At 43.7% G+C, this 24,163-nt stretch overlaps 1 protein-coding gene across 1 annotated transcript in view; it reads left to right on the top strand.

Annotated features, from left to right (window-relative positions):
* The window catches only part of GMPS (guanine monophosphate synthase), a 995,590-nt gene that overhangs the window by 872,505 nt on the left and 98,922 nt on the right, over positions 1 to 24,163 (top strand). Inside the window, exon 14 of the mRNA XM_069618429.1 lies at positions 12,267 to 12,397. Within this exon, the coding sequence (XP_069474530.1) occupies positions 12,267 to 12,397 (131 nt within the window). The remainder of the gene's footprint in view (positions 1 to 12,266; positions 12,398 to 24,163) is intronic.

A 24,163-nucleotide genomic window follows, 5' to 3' on the forward strand; every position in this document is an offset into this window, starting at 1 on the left:
TGGGACACTTTCTGGCCAACTCTATCACCTTGGCATGGTGGTTCTAGCACATTCTGGTCCTGATGGCCTCCTGCATGCTCACTGTACAGCACGCTCACCTCAAGATGAGGCAGCTCCACCTGGTGGCCAATTGGGATCAGGAGACTGGATATCAGTAGGACAGGATCCCAATACCACTGCTCCTGCTGCCCGATCTTCGCTGGTTGCCGATGGAGGGCAATGTCTCAGTGGGTTCCCTCTTCACTTGACTGGAGCCCACCCTTGTGGTGACAACAGACTCCTCCCTCCGGTGTTGTGGAGCTACTCTGGAGGGCTATGGTCCAGGACGGAAGCCCCCTTGCAAATCAATCTGCTCGAGCTCAGGGCAGTGGGCCTGGCCCTCAAGGCATTCTTCACCCTCATCAGGGGCAGGTCTGTTCTGGTCAGGACAGACAATTCTACTAGGATGTTTTATCTGAACAAGCAGGTTGGCCCCTGGTCACCCCACCGCTGCTTGGAGGCGGTTTGAATCTGGGAATGGGCCTTGATGGAGTGGATTTAGATTTTGGCAGTCCATCTCCCGGGGAACAGCAATGCAGAAGCGGACCAGTTTACTTGTTTCAACACCTACGAGTGGGAGTTGCACACTTGCTCCTTGTTGCCCCTGTTCCAGCATTGAGGGTTGTGGACCTAGGTTTGTGCACATTTCCCCGGAATGCCAAGTGCCCCCAGTTTGCTTCATGGTCAGGTCGCTGGGAGACTTCTTATAGATCTGTTGGCAACACCGCAGGTGTTGTGTTCCCACCCACCCCTCTGCCCCAACAGAGCCTCTGCAGGTTATGGGCCTCTGTGGGTAGCAGCTGCATCCTGGTTGCTCCCAACTGGTCTTCGAGACCCTGGTTTCCTCCCCCGCTTCTCAGGCTTCCATCTCCCGTTGGATGGTTCAGGCTATTTCGGAGGCGTACAAGGACATTGGCTAACCTATTCCTGAGGGGATTCATGCCCATACGATCAGAGCTAAGGCCACGGCCGTCGCGTATCAGACATGCTTCTTGGGATGTCATCAGCAAGGTGGCTACTTGGGCCACTCCGTAGGCCTTCTGCAAGCACTACTCGCTGGACACAAGCTCCAGAGGTGATGGACAGTTTGGTCAGGCGGTTCTGAAGAACCTTTTCGCTTCGTCCTACATATGAGGCAGGTTGTCACAGCTACATCCTGTTCTTGTTCGGTGGAATCATGCACAAGGATGGAGAAAAGGGGACGGGACGTATGAGTAATTAAAGTTACTCACTGTGGTGACTAGAGTAGTCATGGTTCATTGTCCCCTTTCCTCCATATGTCCCACCTGCCTTCTCTTGCAAGTATGCCAATGGCTTATAGGTTTAAGAGTAGCCAGTTATTGAAGCGTCCAATGTGTTGAAAGGGGTCTGCGGTGAGGTTCCAGAGCATGGGGCCTTGGCTGGGCAATCCCAAGACCGTGCCCGAGCACGCTATACTAAATTTAAAGGGGAAGCTCAATGTTTTTTCTGCCAAAGGTTCCGATACCGTCCCCATATTGGGGACAGCCTCAAGGATGGAGAAAAGGGCACTATGGCCTTACATACTCCTGTCACTACATTGAGTAATTTAATTTGTGGGACCTGTCCTTTCCTGGCTCTACCACCAGATGTAAATCACCTGCTATGATATCTCTCCTCTCTGAACTTTTCAAGCTATTGAAACACTCCTCTGAAAAATCCCTCTTGCCCTTGATTAGGAGCTGTGACTGGGTCTGTGAGCTGACCCTCTGAAGAGGGGATGGGGCCCCTTCCTAACCTGGGTAGGAGGGCTACCACAGAGGTTTTCAGAGCCAGCCCTGCCCCAGAGGCACATTTTGAGAGATGGGAGGGCCCGAGTCTCTGTCCCTTCAACCTGTGCCATTTTGAATAAACCAAGTACTTTTTCTTGTCCTATGACTTTTGTGCACAATTGTGGCAAGTGTCGGTCCACTTGTGCCCTAGGACTACATCTCCCAGTAGACATAGAGACAGAGGAGAAAATGATCAACCCAACCAGGGCAGAACCGGCGAGATAATACCACCCATGGAGCAATCTGAGCATCAAAACAGCAACTCTAGGTCGATCTAAATGACACGGATATGAACTGTGCAACTAAGTGTACCTTCACCTGAACTGCAGAGTGGTCCGCATGTCAAAGTAAAGTAGAAACTCTATATGCGAATGCTGTAACTGACTGTACCTTTAACAAGCTGCCACTGTCAGCCACAGGCTGACCTATAAACTTTTAAACCAAACCGATTGTTCTTTGAGTAGGCTGTGTGGCGAGTGAGAAGGACGCAGACACGTTATGGTCATGGTTCACAAGGTTTTTATTAAAGGAAGATAAACCCTAACTTTCCCTGTTTTTATGGGTGGTCCCTACCTATATTTCTAACTAAGGTGCTCTTCCGTTAGTCGTGAATGTCCAAAAGAAAAATCTGCTCTCCAAAAATCACCCTAACTGACCCTACCACTATGAAAGCTTATTTGAAAACGTATTGTGGCGAATGACTCCCATCCGCTTATGGTACTTCTAGTAGCAGTCTGTAGCATTCTTCACTAATGGGTAATCCTCAAATAGGTGTTTGTGATGACATCAGTCTGTAACTTTTGAATTGCAGTTTGGAGTTCTCCCTTCTCTTTCGGAGTCCCTTTCTGGGGGAAATACTCCTGTGAGAATAGTCTCTCTCTTGGCCAATTGTTCCTCAACTTACTTTGGCTTATTTGATTCTTGACTGGCTTCACTTGCCTAGTTTCTCTAAAATCTGTTTCTGAATAATTGTCAAGTTGGATTTCTGAACTCTGACCTGGTGGGCAGAGGTTCAGAAGGCCAGCCTAGTTGCTTGGAACAGGGTAACCTTCTGGACAAGCCAGACCAATCAAGGTAGCTATGGCGGTGGTTAAGACTAGGGCTCAAGAGGGGTGAGGGTGACTGAAAGACTTCAATGAGCACACAGAGTAAAGGATACTTACACATCACTCCCAGTCAGGTTTTTATATATATATATATATCAGAAATACAAATACATTTATTCCAAGGCCTTTGCAATTCAACACACAGTAAGAAAATCACAGCTATACTATTAAACCAACACAATCCTATCTATACACATATATTCAAGACCAATGGGCTCCAAAGGATGAATGCACCAAATGGGGCCACAACCTAAACAGGGAAGGAAGCAGGGAGTGCAAATAGTCTTTAGGCCCTTCTGTATCAAACACAATCCTAACTGAAAGGCAGTCCAATCCCTAAAATGAGAGGAGCCTAATGCTCACATGTACTTGCGAAGCTGGCACACGCGGTAGTTGTAATGGGCAAAGCAGGATCTTTTCTAGGGGCTGTAGCAGCTCAGGAAGGTAGGTGAGGTGATGCAAATAGGTTCCCACTATTCAAGGAGGGCCTCCACTTGAGGGCAGAGTCGATTCCAAGATTTGGGAATAGTTTGCTAGTTCGCACTAGCAGTGGAAAGGAGAAGGGTCCTCAGGGGCCACTTGTGCGTAAAAATTGATGGATGCGCTAGGGGCCACCGGTTAGGGTTGCAATTACTCACTGACCCCCGGCGCACTGCGGATCAAACTTCAGCAGTCGAGTCCACTTTGGTTGCAGGTTCAAATGCAGCAATATGCGGCTGTGTCGCTTTGAGCGACGAAGTGACAGCAATTCCTTCTGTGATCTGTGGGCCACTGCAACCGGCCGTGGATCCCATGCCGCATTGGTGGCTGTGAATCGGCAGAGGGCTGAAACTGCAACTTTGCCTGTTTTGGGTTCTTTCACTGAGGCATTGGGCCCATTGATGGCACTGAATTGGCAAGTTGAACCTTCACTTGTCCAGCTTGCTGTTTCCAAAAAGAAAAAGAAGAAAGGTAAAATATACAAAAGTACTCATGGACTTCCGCACAAAGGAGTCAGCAAATTGAAGCCTTACTACCTACAGGCACGCTTACGACGACCAAATAAAAGCCCGAAAAAAGGTTGTTGCAAGGGCAAGGAGGTGCTTTAAAAAATCAAAATCATCAGGTGATTTAGCGTTGCTCAAGAAAACCAGAAATAGTTACAAAAACTGGCTCATGCAGCACAAACACTCTATACTCCAACAAGACAGTGAGAAGATGTTAAACTTAGTTACAACCAGAAACATCTCTGGCATCTGGAAATTAATTAACACCACCAGTACCCCCGCGGAATCAAACTGTGTCAAGCATGGTCTGGGAGAAACACTTCCAGAAACCATACTCTGAGAGGAGAGACTGTGCTGTACAAAAAACCCTTAAATCGACGGAACCCTGGGACCTAAAATTGGAGATACAGGACATACTTGATCTCATTAATAACTCTAACTCCTCTAGGGCGGCAGGGCTCGACGGTCTCACCAATGACATTCTTAAGAGAGACCCGGAGAATTGGGCTATACTTATGACAAACCTGTTTGTTTAATGTCCTAAAGAGAGAAAAGAGGATTCCTCACTCTTGGACTAGGTCAATAATTGTGCCCATTTTCAAGAGGGGCGATAGGTCAGATCCAGTAAATTATAGACATATCGCCCTATTTGACGTGGTGGGAAAGCTATTTGCTGCAATAATCTTGAGACACCTGGACGAATGGAGTTGGTTGACCGACCATCAAGATCCTTGGCAGTCGGGATTTCGCAAAGGCATTGGAACGACCTTGAATGTTTTAATCCTTAACACACTAAAATGTATGGTCAAGGAAAATAAATACAACTCCATATATATCGCGTCCATTGACCTTGAACAGGCATTTGACTTGGTGGATCGTAGATTACTGTGGAACAAACTGAGAAAATGAGGCTGCCCAAGTGACTTAAGAGAGCCCTTGGAGGCACTGCATAGTGGGACAACTCTCAGAATCAGATTGGATAGAAACGGAACTCTTTCGAAACATTGTCTCACAAAATGGGCTGAAACAGGGGTGCCGCTTGGCTTCAGCAGTATTCTGCTCATTTATTTCTGATCTGCACAAAGTCTTCGATGCTATAAGAAGTTTTCTACCGAAGATTGCGGCGACATCGGTGGGCAGGTTGCTGTTTGCGGATGACCTTCTATTGTTAGACCAGACTGCGATAGGTCTCCAGCGACAGCTAAAAGCACTGGAAACCTATACTCAGGCCAATGAAGAATCAATCCCAAAAAGTCGAAAATTCTGGTTTTAGGAACCAATAACAATGTTAAGAAATTCAGGTGGTCCTTGTCTGGGGAAGCTGTTCCTGTAGTTTCGTCCATGATCTACCTTGGGATTTCACTAAACAACAGTATTAATGATGGTCCGGGCATGGAGAGGCTAAGAAGCAAAGTCAAGAATTTGGCATCGCAAGCACTCTTGATCCATCAATGCTACTGTTCATTTTCATGTCGCCTGCTCATTGATTTCTATAAATTAAAAGTATCACCTATCCTGACTTTCGCTGCTGAGGCAAATCTTTTTTTGACTCCCGAGGTCTGGCGTTTACTGGAAGCATTATTTTGGAAAAGAGTTTTGACGCTTCTGACATCTTTACCCATTGAATGCGTCAGGAAAGAACTTGGGTTAACCTCTCTCTACTTTGCTATGGTTTGGAAATCTCTGACTCTATACAGCAAATGCCTTGCTCCTCTGGAAAGAAGTGTTTTTTTGACTATCAACGAAGCGTTGTCCACTAAACAGGTTCCAGTCCTAAATACATAGCAGAAAACTTGCAAGTGCATCTTGGACAATATTGCCCAAACAGTAACTCAGTTAGAGGCTAACCGGTCCAAGATGAAGAAAAAACTCCTTGACTGGGACTGGATCTCGACCCAGGACAAGTTTAATTTGTTCAAGTCCCTGTCCTTGGTTCGGGATGACTACTATTGTAGAGGCACAGTGCTTCCCCACTTAGACATATTTCCTTCTCCCAAAGAAAGGCACCCATTTCTGAGATTCCGCCTGAACCTCTACCCCACAAGAGAAGTTACGGGAAGAAGGACCAAAAACAGGGATGATCTGACTTTATGCCGTTGCTGTGGTCAGGAGACCGAAACGTTATACCATCTGATAATGAGCTGTATTTTATTAACACTTCTCAGAGAAAAATGGTTGGCTAAACACTTTGAGAATTTTAAATTTAAACCGCACCTAGAGAGGTGGTCTATCTTAAGATGGGGAGGAAAAGTATCTCTGACTTTGGCACTGTTGAATTTTGTGAGAGAATTTTTTTTAACTTTGGACACTTAGACCCTCTGGCCTATGAACTCAATTTTGTACATAGAGGTCCAGTGGTTTTGTTTTTTAATACTGCTTTGTCTGAACAATCGTGATTTTTGTTCCTTTTTTAAAATATTTTTTCTCCCCTTTAGAGTTGGGTTATTTTTTGTTTTTCTTTTTATTTCTTTATTATTGACTTATTCTCCTTTTTTGTCTGCATTTAAAGTTTTTTGGGAAACTAATTGATGCAATAAAATAAAAAAAATTTAAAAAAAAGAAAGCTGAACATGCGAAAAAAAAGCTCAGGCTATGCTGTGTCAAAATAATAATGGCTCCCTTAAATTCTTGCGATCTGTGAAAGCACAGATTGAAGTCTTCTCTGGAGCCCGGCCAGTCTCCCGAGGGGCGCCGAGAAGTGGCTGCCTAATCACTGAAGCCACAGGAGCTGGCCACACGCATGAGGGAAAAAAACATGACCAAGCACTCTAGTTCGTATCTTAAAAAAGTCAAAATTGTTACAAAATGCTAATAAGCCAAACAGCTTAATTGCAGCTTTCTTAAAACCTAAAGGCAAAGCTGTGACTGAAAGTGATTTTAATCTTTCAATGTTTTCTACTTATTCCGTAGATTCTGCCGAGTGTGACTCTAGTTTGGCACCAAACATTGTTAGTGTACCGTTGGGCGGCTCTTTGAGCCAGGGGGTAAGGGGTAAGAGAATTAGTTTACCTCTTCTAGCTGAAAATGTGCAGCCCACAATTGTGCTACAAATGCCTCTAATTTTGTACCTGCCTCCTGTATGCCCCAGATTACTCTGGATACATCCCCACCCTTTATAACTATGGAAGAACAGAGGGTTAGAGTTACAAGGGAGCGAGTGTCATTTAACTCTGTAGAGCATGCTCCTCGGGAACCTAAAAGCCCATAACCATGGCTTTGTTTAAGCGCCCAGTAATAGGGGAGTTTGACGAGGTGACCTCAGTCCCAGGTCTCTTGGGGCCCAGTACGAAGTTGGGGGTTAGCTTAGTCTGTCTATCAATAAAACGTACCTTTAAGGTCAATGGTGTTTACCCACTGAACCGCCAATACATTCTGGCTTTGTTTAAAGAAATGCCATCTTTATATTCATTTACATCCAGGGATACTGCAAGAATATTTTTTGTGGCCTTTAGAAGGGTGGATATTGTAAAAGTTCCATTCCCATTTGGTTAAAAATGTGGTTATGGCTGAAGCAGAGAGGCTATTGAAGCAGGCGGAAGAACTTTTCCCTGGCAGTCAAAGAGAAATTTCTAGTCAGGGGTTAGATTTAATTTCCCGGGAACCCCTTCTAGTTACCTTCAAAGTGCCCTCCAGCTGCTCTGCTAGTGCAGGATTCCCTGTTGATAAAACGTACAGTCTCATATGATTGGGCTCACTTGATTAATTTCCTGCATTAGCATAAACGGGGGCAAAATGGTTCAAATTGAAATTTGGCCACGCGATAGCTCTCATGAAATACTAAGGTTTTTCCCATCTGGGTTTTAAAGGACTGCTTTGGGATGAGGCAGACCTTATTTGTCTACAGGAAACCCTTATGTTAGATATCCCTGTGGTAGATGGGTTTCTTATTTTGTATGTGCCTGCCCATAAAGGGCTAATGGTAAGACGTTTTGGTCGCTTCCTGACGGCCTGGCGTATTTCTCCGGGCTCTAGAGTTGAAAAAACATTTATTGGGCCGCAGAGATATTTTGGACATCAAAATTACTTTGCGCAATGCTGTTCATTTTGTTTGGAGGTCACTGGTTGTGTTAAATGTTTACTATAATCCTGCTTCAACATGTCTCGTTGACTTCTTATCTGCAATCACTAAGTGCATCGAATTACATTGTGTTTTTAAAGAAACTGATTTGGTCATCATGGGTGATATTAACGCAGAATGCTTAGATGCTACTTGGCATAATTCAGTTTACGAACGGCAACATACGCAGAATGCCAGAGCAAGGGGCAGACTGGTATGATCTTTTTTTGATAAATGTTATTTAATACCACTAAATGGTAGAGCAGAGGGCAATATCCCACGTACATATACCTGGCTTAGTGGAAGTCCTCAATCGACACTATATTACGTATTTATCTGGGACTCTATGGAAACTAGTCTCCATACTTTGAATATTAAACATTGCCAGGACGTGATCATTCACAGCTTAGATTCTTATGGGTACCATTTAATAATGGGGCGACTACATTTAATTCCCCTCTTAACATTGAGATTAGACCACGTGATCACTCAGTATTATGGTGACCTAAAATAGCTGATCGCTTTAAATCAAGCTAGCACATATTTTCACTTATGGAAGATGTAAGGGACTGGGGTTGGCCAGAATATTTGGTTAGCATTTTTGGAACATTTACATTACATACATTAGTTTAAGCTAGACCAAAGGGGAAACTATACTAAATGGGTGTATGCAGCGCGAGGTCTTCGGTAGGGTTGTGCGTTAGCACCGTTCCTATTTAACTTTAATTCTAGGGATAGGAGCGGCCCTGGCCGCCACTGTTACATACCCACTGAAATTGGGCTCAACTAAATTGCAGTATCTTCTTTACGCTGATGATTCAGTTCTACTGGATTACACCACAGTGGGACTGCAAACCTCTTTGACTGCTACAGCTCACTATTTTAAGAATCTGGGTCAGTACATGAATGTCCCTAAATCTAAGGTTCTCATTATGCATCAGCAAAAGCCGCTCTCGGGTAGGAGAAACTTTGGTTTGTTTATTGATGGTCAAGAATTGGAGGAAGTATCCACATTTAAATATATTGGTGTAATTTATAACTCCAAGATATCATTGGTATTGGCAAACCCAGGCCCTTGAGCTAAAAACTGTTTTGGCCCCTTCCCAACTTGGGGCTCTTGACAAAAAATATGGTTGATTCTCTCTTGCCCCAGTGATAAAGATGTCTTCTGTGGGCAAAAGTTGAAGCTATCATTTGGAAGCGTGTCCTCAACCTTCCATCGTGTGTTCTCTGGTTGCTATTCGACACATTTTGGGCCTCGTTTCGCTGGAGGCCATGATCTCCTGGCGTATATTACAGCTATTACGCAGTATTTTATTTCCTCCTGCTGGTACCCTGTTTAAACATCTAAATGCCTCTGTTTCTTGTGATGATTGCAGTATCTTAACTCAATGGATTAACGGGTCCATGACTATACTTATGCCAATGACTTATCTCTGTCTGACTTGGAATATACTCTTACCGAGGCCAAAAGGAAAATTTATGAAAATGATTGGATATTGAATAGCACCCGGTTAAAAACATACAATTTTCGAACCCTTTGCATTGGCTATTAAACTATTTAACAAAATTCATAATGGTCTCATTAGACATCCTGCAAAGAAATCTAGATCTTTCTGGGTACGATTGAAACTAAATCTCCTTTTGACTAAGGATGTTTTGGTTACGCATAGCAAATTAAGTAGTGCTGATCGATCTTGTCGACACTGCATGACAGCGATCGAAACTCTCAACACACAATTATAGAATGCACTGCACTTTCTGATCTTTGCAATTGGATGTTGGAATCTTATCTTAAAAGTAGGCCGTTTTTATGCTGGACTTTACTCGTAGAACCTAACGAACATCTTGTGATTTCAATAATGAACTTTTTAAAAGATCTGTTTTAGATTTCTTTGTAATGACATTTTGTGATATTTTGTTTTTAATCCTTGTGTTTTTATATATGAATTATGTAATGTTTTGTACTGACAAATGTGTGTAAAGTTTTAATGGAGGAAGCTAAACCACACAATAAATAAATAATGAAAAGGATTGTTTGCTAAAGCATAAAGAAGCAAACACGTTGAGACTCTTACCTGATCTACCTCGTCCCAGTTACTTTTCAAAATACATTACTGTCAACCAAGCAAGAGTTAGAAAATACCAGGGAGGCCATAATCAAACAACATTTGTTGTTCCACAGGAAAGTCCAAGGAAGGGTATTGTCCCCTCTGCATTTTGTTTGGTTGTGCTTACCATTGGGAAGAAAGCTACTTCCTTAGAAGTGAAGGATAACTTGAGTGAGAAAAGGAAAGTCCAAGAAGAGGATTGTCCCCTCAGCATTATTGGTTGGGTTTACCTTTGGGATAAGAAAAATACTACCTCTTAACTTGGCTATACTGGAAAGTGGTGATCACCATTTTTAAGAAAGCTTGTAGGCAAACCACCAAAAGACTCTGTATTTAACCTTTATTGTAGTTTTGTAGAACATAGTGTGAATGTCATTTTAGGCTTCACGCAGTACTGCGAACTTCAGTTTTGGACATCCTGATAGGGTAATTAGTTTCGTTGGGGTAGGGAACTCCACCCCCACCACTGTTAGCTATAGGAACAGATGGGCGTTTGTTTAAACCTTATTCCATTAATAAAGATACTCATTCGGAAAAATGCTACCACAGTGTCTGAGCCGGTCTTCTGAAACCTCACATTTTGTCACGCCTTCTGGGACTTCCGAATTGTGACCTACTCTACTCCCCTGGTTAGTTCTGGAAGTCATGGTGCGGTCTTACAAACACTCCAGCACCAGTCATTTTTCTCCTTGTATGCCCTGATGTTCCTCTCCTATGACTCGAGCTCTCCCTTCTGTCTCCTACTCTCCTCCTTAGTACTCCACCTATCATCTCTTCTCTTGCTCTCATACTTCCTCTCCTATCCCTCCGATGTTCCTCTCTCCTACCACCTACTCCTTCAGGTTTTACTCTCTAGCTCCTCAAACCCACTGCTACTCTCCTCTTTCCACACGTCTACTACTTGCCTTTCTATACACAACTATTCTCTCTCCATTGCTACTCGCCTCAATTTCTACTTGGTCACACTCCTTTCACTCTGTACCCTGACTCACTCTACTTTTTCACTATTACTCACAAAACCTTACAAGCGCACTCAACACTGGACCACTTGCTCTCACCAATTAATACCTCACCTTCGCAAATCGCTTCCACACTGCTGTCAACTGTCCTTCCTCCATGTGATCTCTTGGTCTTCCACCTGCTCCTCCTCTAACCTCAACCAAATCACCCACCTCTTCCTCTTTCCTAAACCTTATTATATCCACTCTCTTCTGCCCCCATAGGCCTCCCCCTTCTGGGTACCCTGGCCAACCTTGTCTGCTGCCAAGGAGGGGTTACAAACTGCTGTTTTCAAAAGAGGGTCTTGGCTCTGCCACTTATTCCCTTGCCGACCCACCGCGGATCGGTAATGGAGGGTCACTATCATGACACTTTGTTTCCTCTGGCATATTTTGCATTCTAGGATAGCTGGTAACCGGCTCTATATCTCTGCTGTGAGTGTTCAATGTCTCTGATGTGACTTGGCTATGAAAGCCAGGTGTGTACAAGTGCTGCACAGTTGGTGCATTAAATGTCTCTGGCCCATTTTGTATGTGGGTGTAGTGTAGAAACAAACAGTATGGACATCTGTGCAGGCTCACATTGGTGGGACTGGATGAGTGTGGAAGTCTACCACTTTACCATTGTGCATCTTGGTAGTTATCTACAAAAATAGAAACAACTTGGCCAGCATGATGTGCACCAGGAATAGAGTGATCAACAGTGGTACTGCCCAAGCATACACAGGCACTACAGTTGGGTGGGGAGCGGGGGGGCAAGAACTGGGCCCTTCCTTCCACCTCTGGGGTAGGACTGGTTCTGGCTTCCACCCTAGTAGGCCTCCCACTACAGGCTGAGAGGGCTTCCCTTTACCGCTTGTCAAGGTCACTTTACCCATTATTTCCTGCTTGCAATCATTTTCTGTTTTCATTCTCTGAAGATTCACCTCACCCCCATATTCACATAAGGGTCCATATTGTTTTTCTAGATTGGTTAGAACTTGTGAGATGTTATGAGACTGCATGTTTTTATAGTTGTGGGTTTGTTTCATGTGTGATTACTATGCATGTAGCTATTAAAGTGGTTTTACAACTTTTGGTGGAAAAGATATATCTTTTGCATTAGCAAACACTGTATTCAATTTGTATTTGTTTGATAGAACATACATTTTTTTCTTAATTTTCTTTACTGTTGTCTAGAGTTGTGTACGTTTTTGGTCCTACAGTCAAAGAGCCTCCTACTGATGTTACTCCCACATTCCTGACAACGGGAGTCTTGAGTACATTGCGGCAAGCTGATTTTGAAGCCCATAATATTTTGAGGGAATCTGGTAAGTAAAACTACTTCTCCCAAGCCTTCAAATGCATATAATATATTCTCCTTAATTTGAATTGTATCCGGTTGATTATTTTCCTTTTTAAGATTTGATTCATTATTCTCTCCATGAGGGATTGTGTGACCTATGTTATGGTGCGATTGCAACACAAATAGTGCTTAGAAGGGGGTGATTGCTCTGTACATGTTGCTCCCTGAAAATGTAGAGTTTTCATTACTGGAAACCTCTCTACTCTTTTAATTGATTATCTTTCTAATAAGCGTTTTTGATTGGAAATATTTGTAGAGGAGATTTGATTGTCTTCCTACTAGCCATTGAGCTTATTTTATTTATAAGTGATCTCAATTTGGGTCCCAGGCATGATGAAGAACCAATTTGCTGTCTTAATGGTTTGATATAAAGACATTCTCCAAAATGTTTACAAAAGTGTCTGCATTGGTATCACTGCAGCCTTGGGATCCACATCCACCCCAAACTAGACTACTGGTCTTGCTTGGTCAAGTTGGTATAAGGCGGGTAGTAGAGTGGCAGCTACTATAAAACTCTTAAAGTTATTGTGAATATCTTAAGTCATCCAGAAGAACTTGCGAATGCCAGCAAATTCCATCACTCATGGGGGCATAAGCACATTGACATGTAGTCAGACAAGTTCATCAAATAAATGATTGGGCAACTTGCAAATTAATACTTTTTAAGTCAAACATATCTCAATAAGAAAAATACATGCTGCTGATCCCCTTCACATATTAAAGATGCAGGTTTAAAAAAATAAATTAGACTGTGATCCAAACAACTGGACATAGGGATATGCATTTTATAGCTTGCTGGATGAAACCTAGTTGAATTAACATGTGGGTATTGTCTGTTTGAGGACTATGAAGGCCAAATGATTGAATTCTTCAACAAAAGCTCCAGGAATGCACTGCATATATATACATCTTCCAACTAACAGTAGAGCTGCAAAACTTGCAATTAACAGTACATCTACCAAGAGTAAAATAAAAAGTGATGTATGACCTTATCAAATGCTAAACCTCACCTTTAAGCATTCCATGGTTGGTGTTCAGATGGATTTTCAGAATCAGCACTGTGGACAGATTCTGAGAGGCCATCCTATTCTAATGAACGAGGAGAAACGCCAATGTCTAGCAAAACTCTATCTGGGTGTTGTGGATGAGCAGCAAGGCTTAGACTTAGGAGGGAGTGAGAGTGTGAAGGAGTCATTTAAGCACACACAAAACTCTTAATAACACAAGTTAAGCAGTATGTATAAAAATTATATTATTTATTAAGGCCTTATAACAATATGCTTCTCAATGAAAAACCACTGGTAAGTAACACAACTTAAACATTCACTAATATTATATATACAGTCGCCTTGAAGTACTCTGCTAAGAGTACCAACACTTCACTTTAAATACAGTTGGATATATATTTCAAGTACTGCAAGTGTAGCAAAGCAAGTGAATAAAGGAAATGGAACCAGGTTAGTAATCAAGTCTTTGAGAACTAATCAGTTTAGAATAAAGAAGTAGCCAACACCATACTGTTGGGTAACATTTTAAGTTTAGTGCTAGATCTCCCTCACTTGTGAGATCCCCAGAACTTGTTATTGGACTGGTGTATTATTTTTCCCTATACCTCAGTGAGTGGGAACCTTTTTCCACACTCAGATTCTTTTTACTCTTTTTATGGATGTCCTTTGTAAGACTCTCCATAGTGTCCTTTTAATTTTATCATCTTGACAACTTTGGCATATGCAGCCTATTATTGATGGATGCCCTTTGGGCTCCCCTTTCAATTTTCTCTGGCTAGCCTTGTGAGAACAGTTCCTAAGGATAGAAAGGATATTTTATCCTCTAAACTTTATTTTGATGAGACCAGCACACCCCACCTTATGTGGAGTGCTGGGGGGATAGAGTGTATCCCCTTTCTAGAGTGTATCCCCTTTCTCATTCTCAATGTAACATTTATGTTACAGGGACAAGCTGACCCTAAATGGCTAGTGGCTGTGATACGTTTTCCTAATTCGGTGCACCTCTACCGCAGGCTGTTTCCACAGCTGTGGTAAAGACACCCATGGGTCTCATCATTTTAGTCTTCCTTGTCCTTTCACGGTCCTTCCCCCTCATCCAGGGTGGGAATGTCCTTTGTGTCCATTTTATCTTTGGCAGGAGACCTAGGTCAAGCCCGCCTAGGCTCCAGATTCTGCGAGGGAGGAGTCCAAAAATCTGCACCCCTTTGTCCTCTAGCCTGCCTGCAAGATTCCAGTTCCAACTGGGAGGTTGGCTGTCCTGGAAGGACTGTCAGCACCCACATGCCTGTTTGATTGGCTGGGTTCCTGCATAAAAGTCTGAGCCTAGAAGCTGAAGAGGTAGTCGACCACTGGACCTGAATCCGAATAGGAAGCTGAAGAAATGATTTCCAGCGACTGGAGAGCCTGCTGTGTCACCAGAGCCTGCTGTTAACCATCCTTCCAAGCGACCTCGGTACTCCGAAAACGATGACCGTGACCCAGAGCCTGGTGAGATCCAATAGATTAAAAGACCTGCATTTTGAACAATTCCACTAACGTGTTGTGACCTTGCCAGGCTGCAATACACCAATACCCTGAGACCCCGAGCCAGTGTGCGGTGCACTGTCTTCCGAATCGAGCTGAAACTTTGGTGGCATCCTGCTGGACCTCCAGAGACATGATTCCACTTCTTGAAGTCCCCTCACCAGAGTTCTTGACCGGATTAGCAACGAGGATCCAATCAGTGACATTGAGTCTTCTTCCGGTTCCTGAAGAAAGGGCACCAAAACCGCAGAGCTGCTTCCAGCCACGAAGAAACCCTTGCCTGGAGTGTTCCCCATTGACCCCGGCTGCAAAATTTCTTCCAGAGTCCTGTCTTCTGTCTTCATTACGAAGAAATCCATCAACTGGGATTTTAGCTGCAGATCCTAAAGTCTTCCTGCTGCAACTTTCCTTCTGTGTTGGCTGGGGTATTTACTTACCATGACCACAAAAGTGATGGGTGGAAGGTTTTGAATGAATCTGTACCACTGGCGTTGCTCTGGGCAACCTTCCACACCACCGTTTTTTAGATTGGCTGCACCATTGCAAAAGGCGTCCATCCATATGCAAATCAGTCTGGTACTGCCACCAATGGTAGCAGCCCAGCCTGAACTGCTAGGCCAGGTCCCCTCTGCACGGAAACAAGCAACCCAGACATGTTTCGGCCTTGTTGGGGATGCTTGTGGTCTCGTGCAGAAGGGATGTGACCTAGCAGTTCGGGCTGGACTACCCCTTTGGGGTTGGAGCCAAGCCTGATTTGCATATGATCTTTCCCCTTCTGTAATGGCTTGGCAGTTGAAGAACAATGTTCTGAAGGGTTGGCCAGAGCAATGCCAGAGGTTAGGATTCATTCTAAACCTTCTAGCCATCACCTCTTTTGTTTTGCTATTTACTTACTATACACCTGTGCGATTTCTTTAAAGCTTTTGGGGGTGTTTCCTGTGATTGGGAGTTCCCCTCATACAGTTCACCCAGGCCCACTGCTGGAATACTTTTAGGGTGTCTTCTCTGAAGTCGATGGACCCTAACTAACTCTAAAGTGAAATTCTTACTTGTTTGAACAGTCGTCCACAGGAACTCTGACTATTTCTGCAACTGAACCCTATCTCGCCCGCCTACAGCTTGCACCCAGACCACTTAGGTCCCTCTTCTGCCTCTGTGAGAACTTATGCAATAGACTACGAACGACTGCTTAAGAAAAGGATTCTGGCTTGAAAAGTATAACAAAAGTTTAAAAGTTACTCCCTCACCAAAGAGTTGGTTGGCAACTGTCACTCTGAGAGTGAGCAGTTATGAAAGTTCTTACTAATGTGTTTTGCCATTCTGAAAAGTATATATAAGGTTATTTTACTCACCTGTGATTTGTTTGTGCCTCTTCCCAAAAGTAATTCTGTTGGCTTCACTTTACTATTTCTTTTTAGGATATACATGTACAAGTATACCAACTGGGTCTTGCTTCCCCTGACATGCTGTTTAGCCTGTCTAGAATAAGTCTGACTTGGGTTTGACCCGTCTTGAAAAGCTGTGTGCCATTCTTAATAAGTGTCCTAAAGGAGTAGCTGACCTTGGTCTGCCTGGTGCAATCCTAAATTAGTGTAGAACGTTATTGCGTACGTTAGTCTATGTTCCACTGATAATTCAGTGCAACTCTAATTGTAGATACACCATAAGGTCTTACTCGCCCGGTATAACTGTGTGTTATCCTGAATGTAGTTAAAGGTTTGAACTGTTCCATGAATTTGTGTTTCACTATTCAGAAAAGTATCCTGGTAACAGGGTTGGTTTATTTACCAAGTGATTCCTTAACTGAGTGTCACTGCATGACTGACAGGGTCTACTACAATTGACTTACTGTAAAGTAATTGATATTTTATTTTTATTGCGCTCATTCACAGGTGTTTCAGAGCGCGACAAGGCAGGAGAGGGGAACAAGGGAGAACAAAACAGCTATCTTACTAGGCCCATTGACATTGAAAACGCACAAGTGCATGGGAGAGGGGGAGGGGAAAATGCAGGGCAAAGGAGAAACAGAATGGATAATAATAAATAAATAATAAAATCAACAAAAGTGGTAGTGCAATTGGCAAGTGCTGAGTTGAAGGCAACAGACAGGGTAGGTCTGATAAGTGCAGGAGGAAAGAAAAGGGAGGGAGAGCTGTATGGGCACAGATACAGACCCCAGTGAAAGAGGTTGCCCAGAGGCAGTGCGGTAGGGTGGCAGGGTGAGCAGGAAACCTGGGCCCGGAGCACAGAGGGTGACCAGGTGCACAGTGCCAAGAGATAACAGATCAGCAGGGGAGAGGGGATCAAAGCAGAAGCAAAGAGGAAGGTCTTGAGGTGTTTCCGGAACCAGAGAGTGTTTTCCCCAGGTTTAAGAGTGGCAGGGAGGCTGTTCCAGAGGGAGGCCCCAGCCAAGGACAGAGATGTACCCCCAGCACATTTCTTTGAAAAATGATTGACCCTGAGGGGTGATGTATCTTAAAGGATCTGATCGTTTTACTCCCAATGAATAGGTGTCTTATACTAAACGTGTTTGATAAGTTATGACTTCCCTAGAAACACTGTTAGTTTTCACAACAGGATCTATGCTTCCGTCTGTGTACTTTAACGCATTGTATGGTGTTTTATGTGTTTATGACTCTATGACAAAGTGCTTACCCCCAAGACTTAACTTGGCCTAACTGTATTTATAATAAAGCTTTGTTTTATAATACTTCTGGTTGTGTTTCTATTGATTCCTTGGTATACTACAAGTTTTTTTGTACCTTCCTACAGCCCTTTGTCCCTCCTAAAATAAGCCTGGCTGCTCAGTCTATGCTACATTATACTAAGGTGGTACAGCCTTATACTAAGACTGGAGTTGTGTACTGTCTCAGTTGTATGGTTTTACTAAGCCCTTAGTTGGACTTCAGAAAAAAATGTTCCTCACATATACAAACCTTATAAAGTACTGATTTTAAATATCCTTCCCTAGCTAGTAAAGCAGGGACCTATTGCGCTTAGTCAGATCCCAATAAAAGTATTTTCAGGATTTTATTTTAGGAAGATGAACAAGTGCAGGCTTGAGCCAACAAGTAGTTCTAAGTGTTCCAGAAGTTAATAAAAGTTAGAGGAATCACTTTAACAGATCCTTGCCCAATCCAACCACCGCAGAGGAGACCCAAGGGAAGTTACCAGGCCAGAACACCACCATTCAGAGCTATGTAAGGGACAGATAGGGCTAGGGTTTTACACCCATACAACACGGGGGCCAAAACAGGTTGTTTTACTTATCCTCGATACTCCGTTTCTCAAGGACCACTGTGGAAATTCCTTAAAACTCTGTGGCTTATGTATTTGTGCCTTCGTTCTGTTGGAGAAGCCCAGGGATTGTGGGGATGGAGATCACTTCAGGCATCAGTATTGGGACAGTTTTTCGAAAGTCCAAATAAAGGCTTCATAAAACCATATCTGAGGCAGTACAAAAATTCCACTCTTTGTAAAGGCTGTACCACCTGAGGAAATTTGGTAGCGTAGACAGAGCAGCCAAGCTTATCTTAGGAGGGAGGGAAGGAGGACTGTAGGTCAGTACAAAGAAAGTGTGCATACATACGGTTCAAAGAAACACTGATGCACTAAGTATTGTAAAAATAAGGGTTTATCTTAAATACAGTGGGCCAAGATAAATATTGGGGGGGATAAGTACTTTTCACATAAGTTATAAACACATTTATAAAAACCAACTCAATACTTAGTTTACAAACCCAAGTATAACACTATTAATAATGGCAATAAACAGTTCAAGGTGAGTCAAACCTAAAGTTTTACATGCAGAAAGGGAATATGTTGTTCGTGGGGAATAAGACCAGGTTAGTTATACTTTCAGAATACAATAGGTAATTCAAGGGCAGTAGACCCCACTGATCCTAATGTACAGTATTCAGTTACAGAATCACTTAATTATACCAACACTGTTACAAGTATCTTTCAAAATATGTAACTGTCTCCTATTATGAATGGATAGTTACACCACCGGTATTACTTTGAAGAACACAGTTCAGAACTAGTAATATAAGTCATATTCTTTCTAGAGGGGCACTCAGCTACTCATGGACAAGTAAGAACCTAATAAACTCTTTTAGAAGTGCACTAAAGCAATTCCGGGAAAGCAGAACCCAATTACAGTTTAAGAAGAGAAAGGGCTATTCTAGCTCAGTATAACCTATTGGTATATTACACGTATTACACTATTTGTGTTACAGGAATTGGAAGAGCAAAGCTGTTCAAGGCAAGTGATCTATTATACTTTAAAGAATGGCATTCAGTAATTCACAGATAAGTATTCACTCCAAGACTGTTTTAGAAATGCACTAAAGCAGATCAGGGAAAGCAACACCCAATAGTTCACTTTAAGAACACCACCCAGTTATTCAAGGTAGGTAAACCCTATTGGTATGCTTTTACTCATTCAGTTGAAGAATAATAAAACAGCACCAACACTTACGACATTTTAGAAGGGGGAAAATACTATTCAAAGTAAGTAAAATAACTTCTATACTAGTATCCATCAACTTAAAGGGAATAAAAAACTTCAGGACACTTTGTGACCTATTCTATTACAGAGATACAGTTACAACACTACCTTCTTTAGCAAGTAAGTACTTAGACAGAAGCCTTATCTTTTAAAGTCCTTCCCATGTCTATAGCATGAGTTTTCTCCGAGGCAGGAGAGGTACCCTAGTGGTCTAGGGGCCCGGTGTAGGCAGGCCAGGATAGGGTTCAGTTGCAGTTAAGTCAGAGTTCCAGAAGATATTTCCTCAGATAAGTATTGATTGATTGAGTATTTATAAAGTGCTTATACACAATGAGTTTCGAGGCGCAACAAGACAAGATGGTGGGGGTAAAGGGAGGACAAAACAAAAACTATCCTACTAGGCCTTGTGACATTCGGATGGTGCAAGTGCAGTAAGAGAAGTGCAGGGGGGAGGGCCACTTTAGAGTTAGTTGAAAGTATTGAGGGACATCACAGAAGGCTCCCGATATGCGTTCCAGCTTTAGGCCTGGTGAATGGTTTGGGAAAACTCCAAACACTCAAATCACCCACTCGGCCTCACAGGATTCACACAAGACTTAAGGGAAGTATTACCCAAGCCAACACAGTACCTCTGCAGAAAAGAAGAGCTTCTCGGTGGATGCCTTCAGGATGCAGCAGCACAGGACCTGGTCCCTGGATTCTTGGTCTGGAGACGAGAGAAACTGACACTAGATGGGAACTTGCAGTAGCCAAAGCAGGCTTACAACAAAGGATTCTTCAAGGCTTCTCACAGCTTTATGGTTTTGTCGCCCTTTCACAGGAACCAGATTAAGAACGAATATCGCTGGTCGGATTCTTTCACTCTCTCGGTCCTGCACTCTGGTGAGATGATTTATGGGATTCTAATACTGCCTCTGGATGTCCAGCAGGAGTACTCCCACGTTTCAGCAGGAATCTGACTTCGGAAGACATTGCACTGCACTTAAAATTGAGGTGCCCTGGTATCGGCGGTTTGCAGCCCAGCAAGGTCTCAGCACGTCGAGGGATGGTTCGTTTTGCAGGTCCTCTTGTGACCAGTAGATCTCACCAGCCTCTGAGTAGTAGTCTGTGCATTTCGGGACCTCAAGATCGATTGGAAATAAGTGTTACATCAGTCTCCGTGTTACATCAGAAATCGTTACAGCTATATTTTCTTCATCTTCCTCTTACGATTCAGCTGCAGTGGTCAACATGTCAGCAGCATCCAGGATTGAACTATATCAGAATGTACAGGATAACTTCTGCAAACTCGCCCTGCAGCTTACACAAAGGGGCAGCTGACTGTCCAATCAGGGAAGAGAAAGGAATCCCATCAAAGACCTAACTTCAACCAAGGTCTTTTCCACCTAGGACGGCAGAAGAAGACCCAAGAAACAATAAGCAAACGAGAACTGGTGAAAAAAGGAGCCCACCATTCTAGCAGAATTGTTACCCTCCTGTGCATTACCATGGTTGATTTGACAGCCTACAAACAATAATTGCCCCCCAACCAGGAGCCAGTCTCATCGCCTGTCTGAGCTAACATCCTACCGCACCTCGATCCATGCATTGCCCTGGTTGCCTGCACTTGTATCTTTACCATCTGGTGCAGCCCCTTACCCTCCTGACTTAGCTTCATTGTGTCCTCCTCCCGACTAAAGTGCGCCTATGGACTTTCTAGAACTGCCCTCTGCATGCTGATCAGCTGCATTGAAATCTCTCCACTCGGGCTGTTTGGTACTGCATCCTCTCATCTGTTAATTTGTTAACTGCTTGCTTGCTGCAGTTCAACTTGTGACGCCTCTTTCTTCTATTTATATATTTAACTTGCCTGTTCCAAATCAGCGGGCTATATAAATCTGCTTTTTGAGTCTAAAATTTGAAAACTGTTAACTGATGCGTTGTTTTCTGCATGTGCTCAATTAAATTACTCTGTCAAAACTGTATATTTGAATCTAGTTGTTGCTCTGATTCTGTAGGCCCTATTAAAAAGTTGAATGCTATCCAAAAACCAAATCCCACTGCCTATGCCAAACGCTATGCTAGTATAAAACCTACTGCCACTTCTTAAATTGCTGCGTTTTCATGTGTGTGAATTTCAAACCTGGGTCTATTGAAGTATGTGTTGCCTGTATCTGAATTGCTGCATTTTGCCTGCCTTTGGAACTCTGAATCAAATCTGGGTGTATTTAAATTCTGCCCTGTTTAAATTGCTGGCATTCTCATGTTCGTGAATTTCAAATCTTGGTATTTTAATCCTAGCTCCCTTGTTAGAATCCTATTTAAAACACCTGCTTTCCTGTACCTACTTGGCTGCTAGGCCGCCTGGTGACTTCTCTCGTTCAGTGTGCAGCTCGTCATCTCTCTCCTCTCCCTGTGCATTCCTATTCTTCCCCTCTCCCTATCTATTCTAACTTCTACTCTATTACCTATCCTTCCTCTCTTTCGAAGCCTGGAAGGAAAATGTTTAAGGGTCTCCTGGTCTCAAACCCAGGTCTGCCCATTGCCGACACCTATGTCCGTGCTCTCTCCAGGATTACTATTACTGACATTCTCTTTATCATTACCTCTCTGGACTCCCCATATGGTTTCTGTCCTCTCCCCTTTCTCTTCTTCACCCATTAATGGTGGAAGCAGATGGGAAGTGGTATTGGCTCCTTTCCCTTCATCTAAGTGCATCATCAATGTCTTCTTGAATGGCACTATCATGGCCCAGGGCACTCAGCCCAACCTACTCCTTCTTGAAAGTCACCTTCCATCTCCCATTAACTTCCTCCCTTCTCCTGCAACTTCCCCTTCTTCCACCCCCCTGCTTCCTTGCACTCCCAGCTGACCTCTCTCTCTTTCTCTCTCCCTCTCTCTCTCAGTATACCTCTCCCTCTCCCTCTCAGTACACCTCTCCCTTGGTCTGATACTTTTCTCCTCTCCTCTGGTGCTCCTGGGCTCGTTCTCTGTCATCCAACCGATGAATCAATTGTCAGTAGCCGCCTTTGCTTCCGCTTTTATTCCCCCCACCCCTGCTGTTTACACTCATTATTCCCTTGCTAATCTTCACCTTTCCATCTCCAACATCCTTGATATCCCTGCCCCTTCTGTGAGGATCCGCATGAAGCCTGCCTCCAAATGTAACCGTTGGTACAACTCCAACCTAGCCTCGCTGAAAAGCTTGTGCAGAGTTGCAGAACGGAAGTGGTTGGATTCTCGCACATCTCCTGACGAACTGGCCTGTCATCTGCTCCAAAGGCATTGCAGACCCACCGGTCTAAGAAGTGGGCCTATATTCAAACCCACATCTCGGTGGCCACCAACGACAAGGCTAAACTTTTCAAAATCTGTAAGGAACTTGCCAATCTTACTGCAGTCTCTACTTCTCCTCTTCCTTCCCAGGCCCTCTGCACGGCTCTGGCCTCCCCTTTCACTATCAAAACCAAGGACATCCTGTTCTCACTCTCCTCCCCTCCCTCCTTCACCTGCACTTAAAGCCTCCCGTAGCCCCTCTTTACCCATCCTTCCTTCTCACCCATAGCACCGGATGAGGTCACTAATACTGTTTGCTTGATGAATCTCCCCCAAACAGGTTCTTCCCTGCTCCTCTAGAACTATCAAGAACAATATTGCCGCCCTCACTCCCTCTTTGGCCGAGTTCTGCAATCACTCCTTTCCTTTGCCACTGGCTCCTTCCCATTACCTCTCAAGCACTCCCTTGTGCACCCCTCCTGAAAAGGTTGGTGCAGACCCTTCCTGCCGAGCTAACTACCATCCCTTCTCCACCCCCCGTTTCCTCCACAAACTCTTGGAGAAGCTGCTCATCTCCCAATTAATCCAGCACACTGAATCTGTTGGCTGTCTCCACGACGACCAGTCTGGCTTCAGAGCAGCCAGAGGCATGGAAACTACTCTCCTGAACACCCGTGAAACTTACTCTCTAACCTCGACTCCAACTCTCCCTCTGTTCTCATCCTCCTTGATCTGTCCATCTTCCTAAATTGACTGATACTCTGGGCATCATGGACTGGGCAACTACTTGGCTGACCTCATTCCTTTCGAATCGACCCTGCCAGGTTCAAATGGGCTCTTTTCTGTCCTCTACCTCACTCTCTACTTGCGGAGTCCCTCAGGGCTCTATCCTCTCGCTGTGGCTTTTTAACACTTACCTAGCCACTCTTGCCCACCTGATTTCCACCTTGTTTCCATCAGTCCCCTTTTCCCAGTGTGCATCTAGTTTTTAAATCTCCTAAGCACACTCCAGAAAATGTCCAAATTATAAAGTACCAGCTTATTGGACATCTCTTGTTCCTCCCATAACAAGTCTTAGACCCTTCAATGTGATGGGGCCTGGAGACCAGGCAACCTATCTCCGGGAGTTCTTGCTCCACCCATCTGAAATTGCATTTCTGACCAACTCACATACGAGTTTAAAGATCTTCAACATGACACTTTTTTTTTAAATTTACAAATAAGGGTAGCAATCCATATATGTCTTGATCTGATCATGCCGGTCGCAATAACCTGTGTCTGGCGTCACCACGTACTTGCCATTAAACATGGCAGATTTTTGTGATTTTGGCAGCACAGACTTCAGTTAAAATCACACAGACAAACATTACAGTAATGCATAATGGTAGTCACAGTGCAATAATACAACCTTCAGTAGCTGGATACAGCAACATCC

The sequence above is a fragment of the Ambystoma mexicanum genome, chromosome 10 (assembly GCF_040938575.1).
Source record: "Ambystoma mexicanum isolate Mex_15411 chromosome 10, UKY_AmexF1_1, whole genome shotgun sequence".
In the NCBI taxonomy this organism is placed as follows: Eukaryota; Metazoa; Chordata; class Amphibia; order Caudata; family Ambystomatidae; genus Ambystoma; species Ambystoma mexicanum.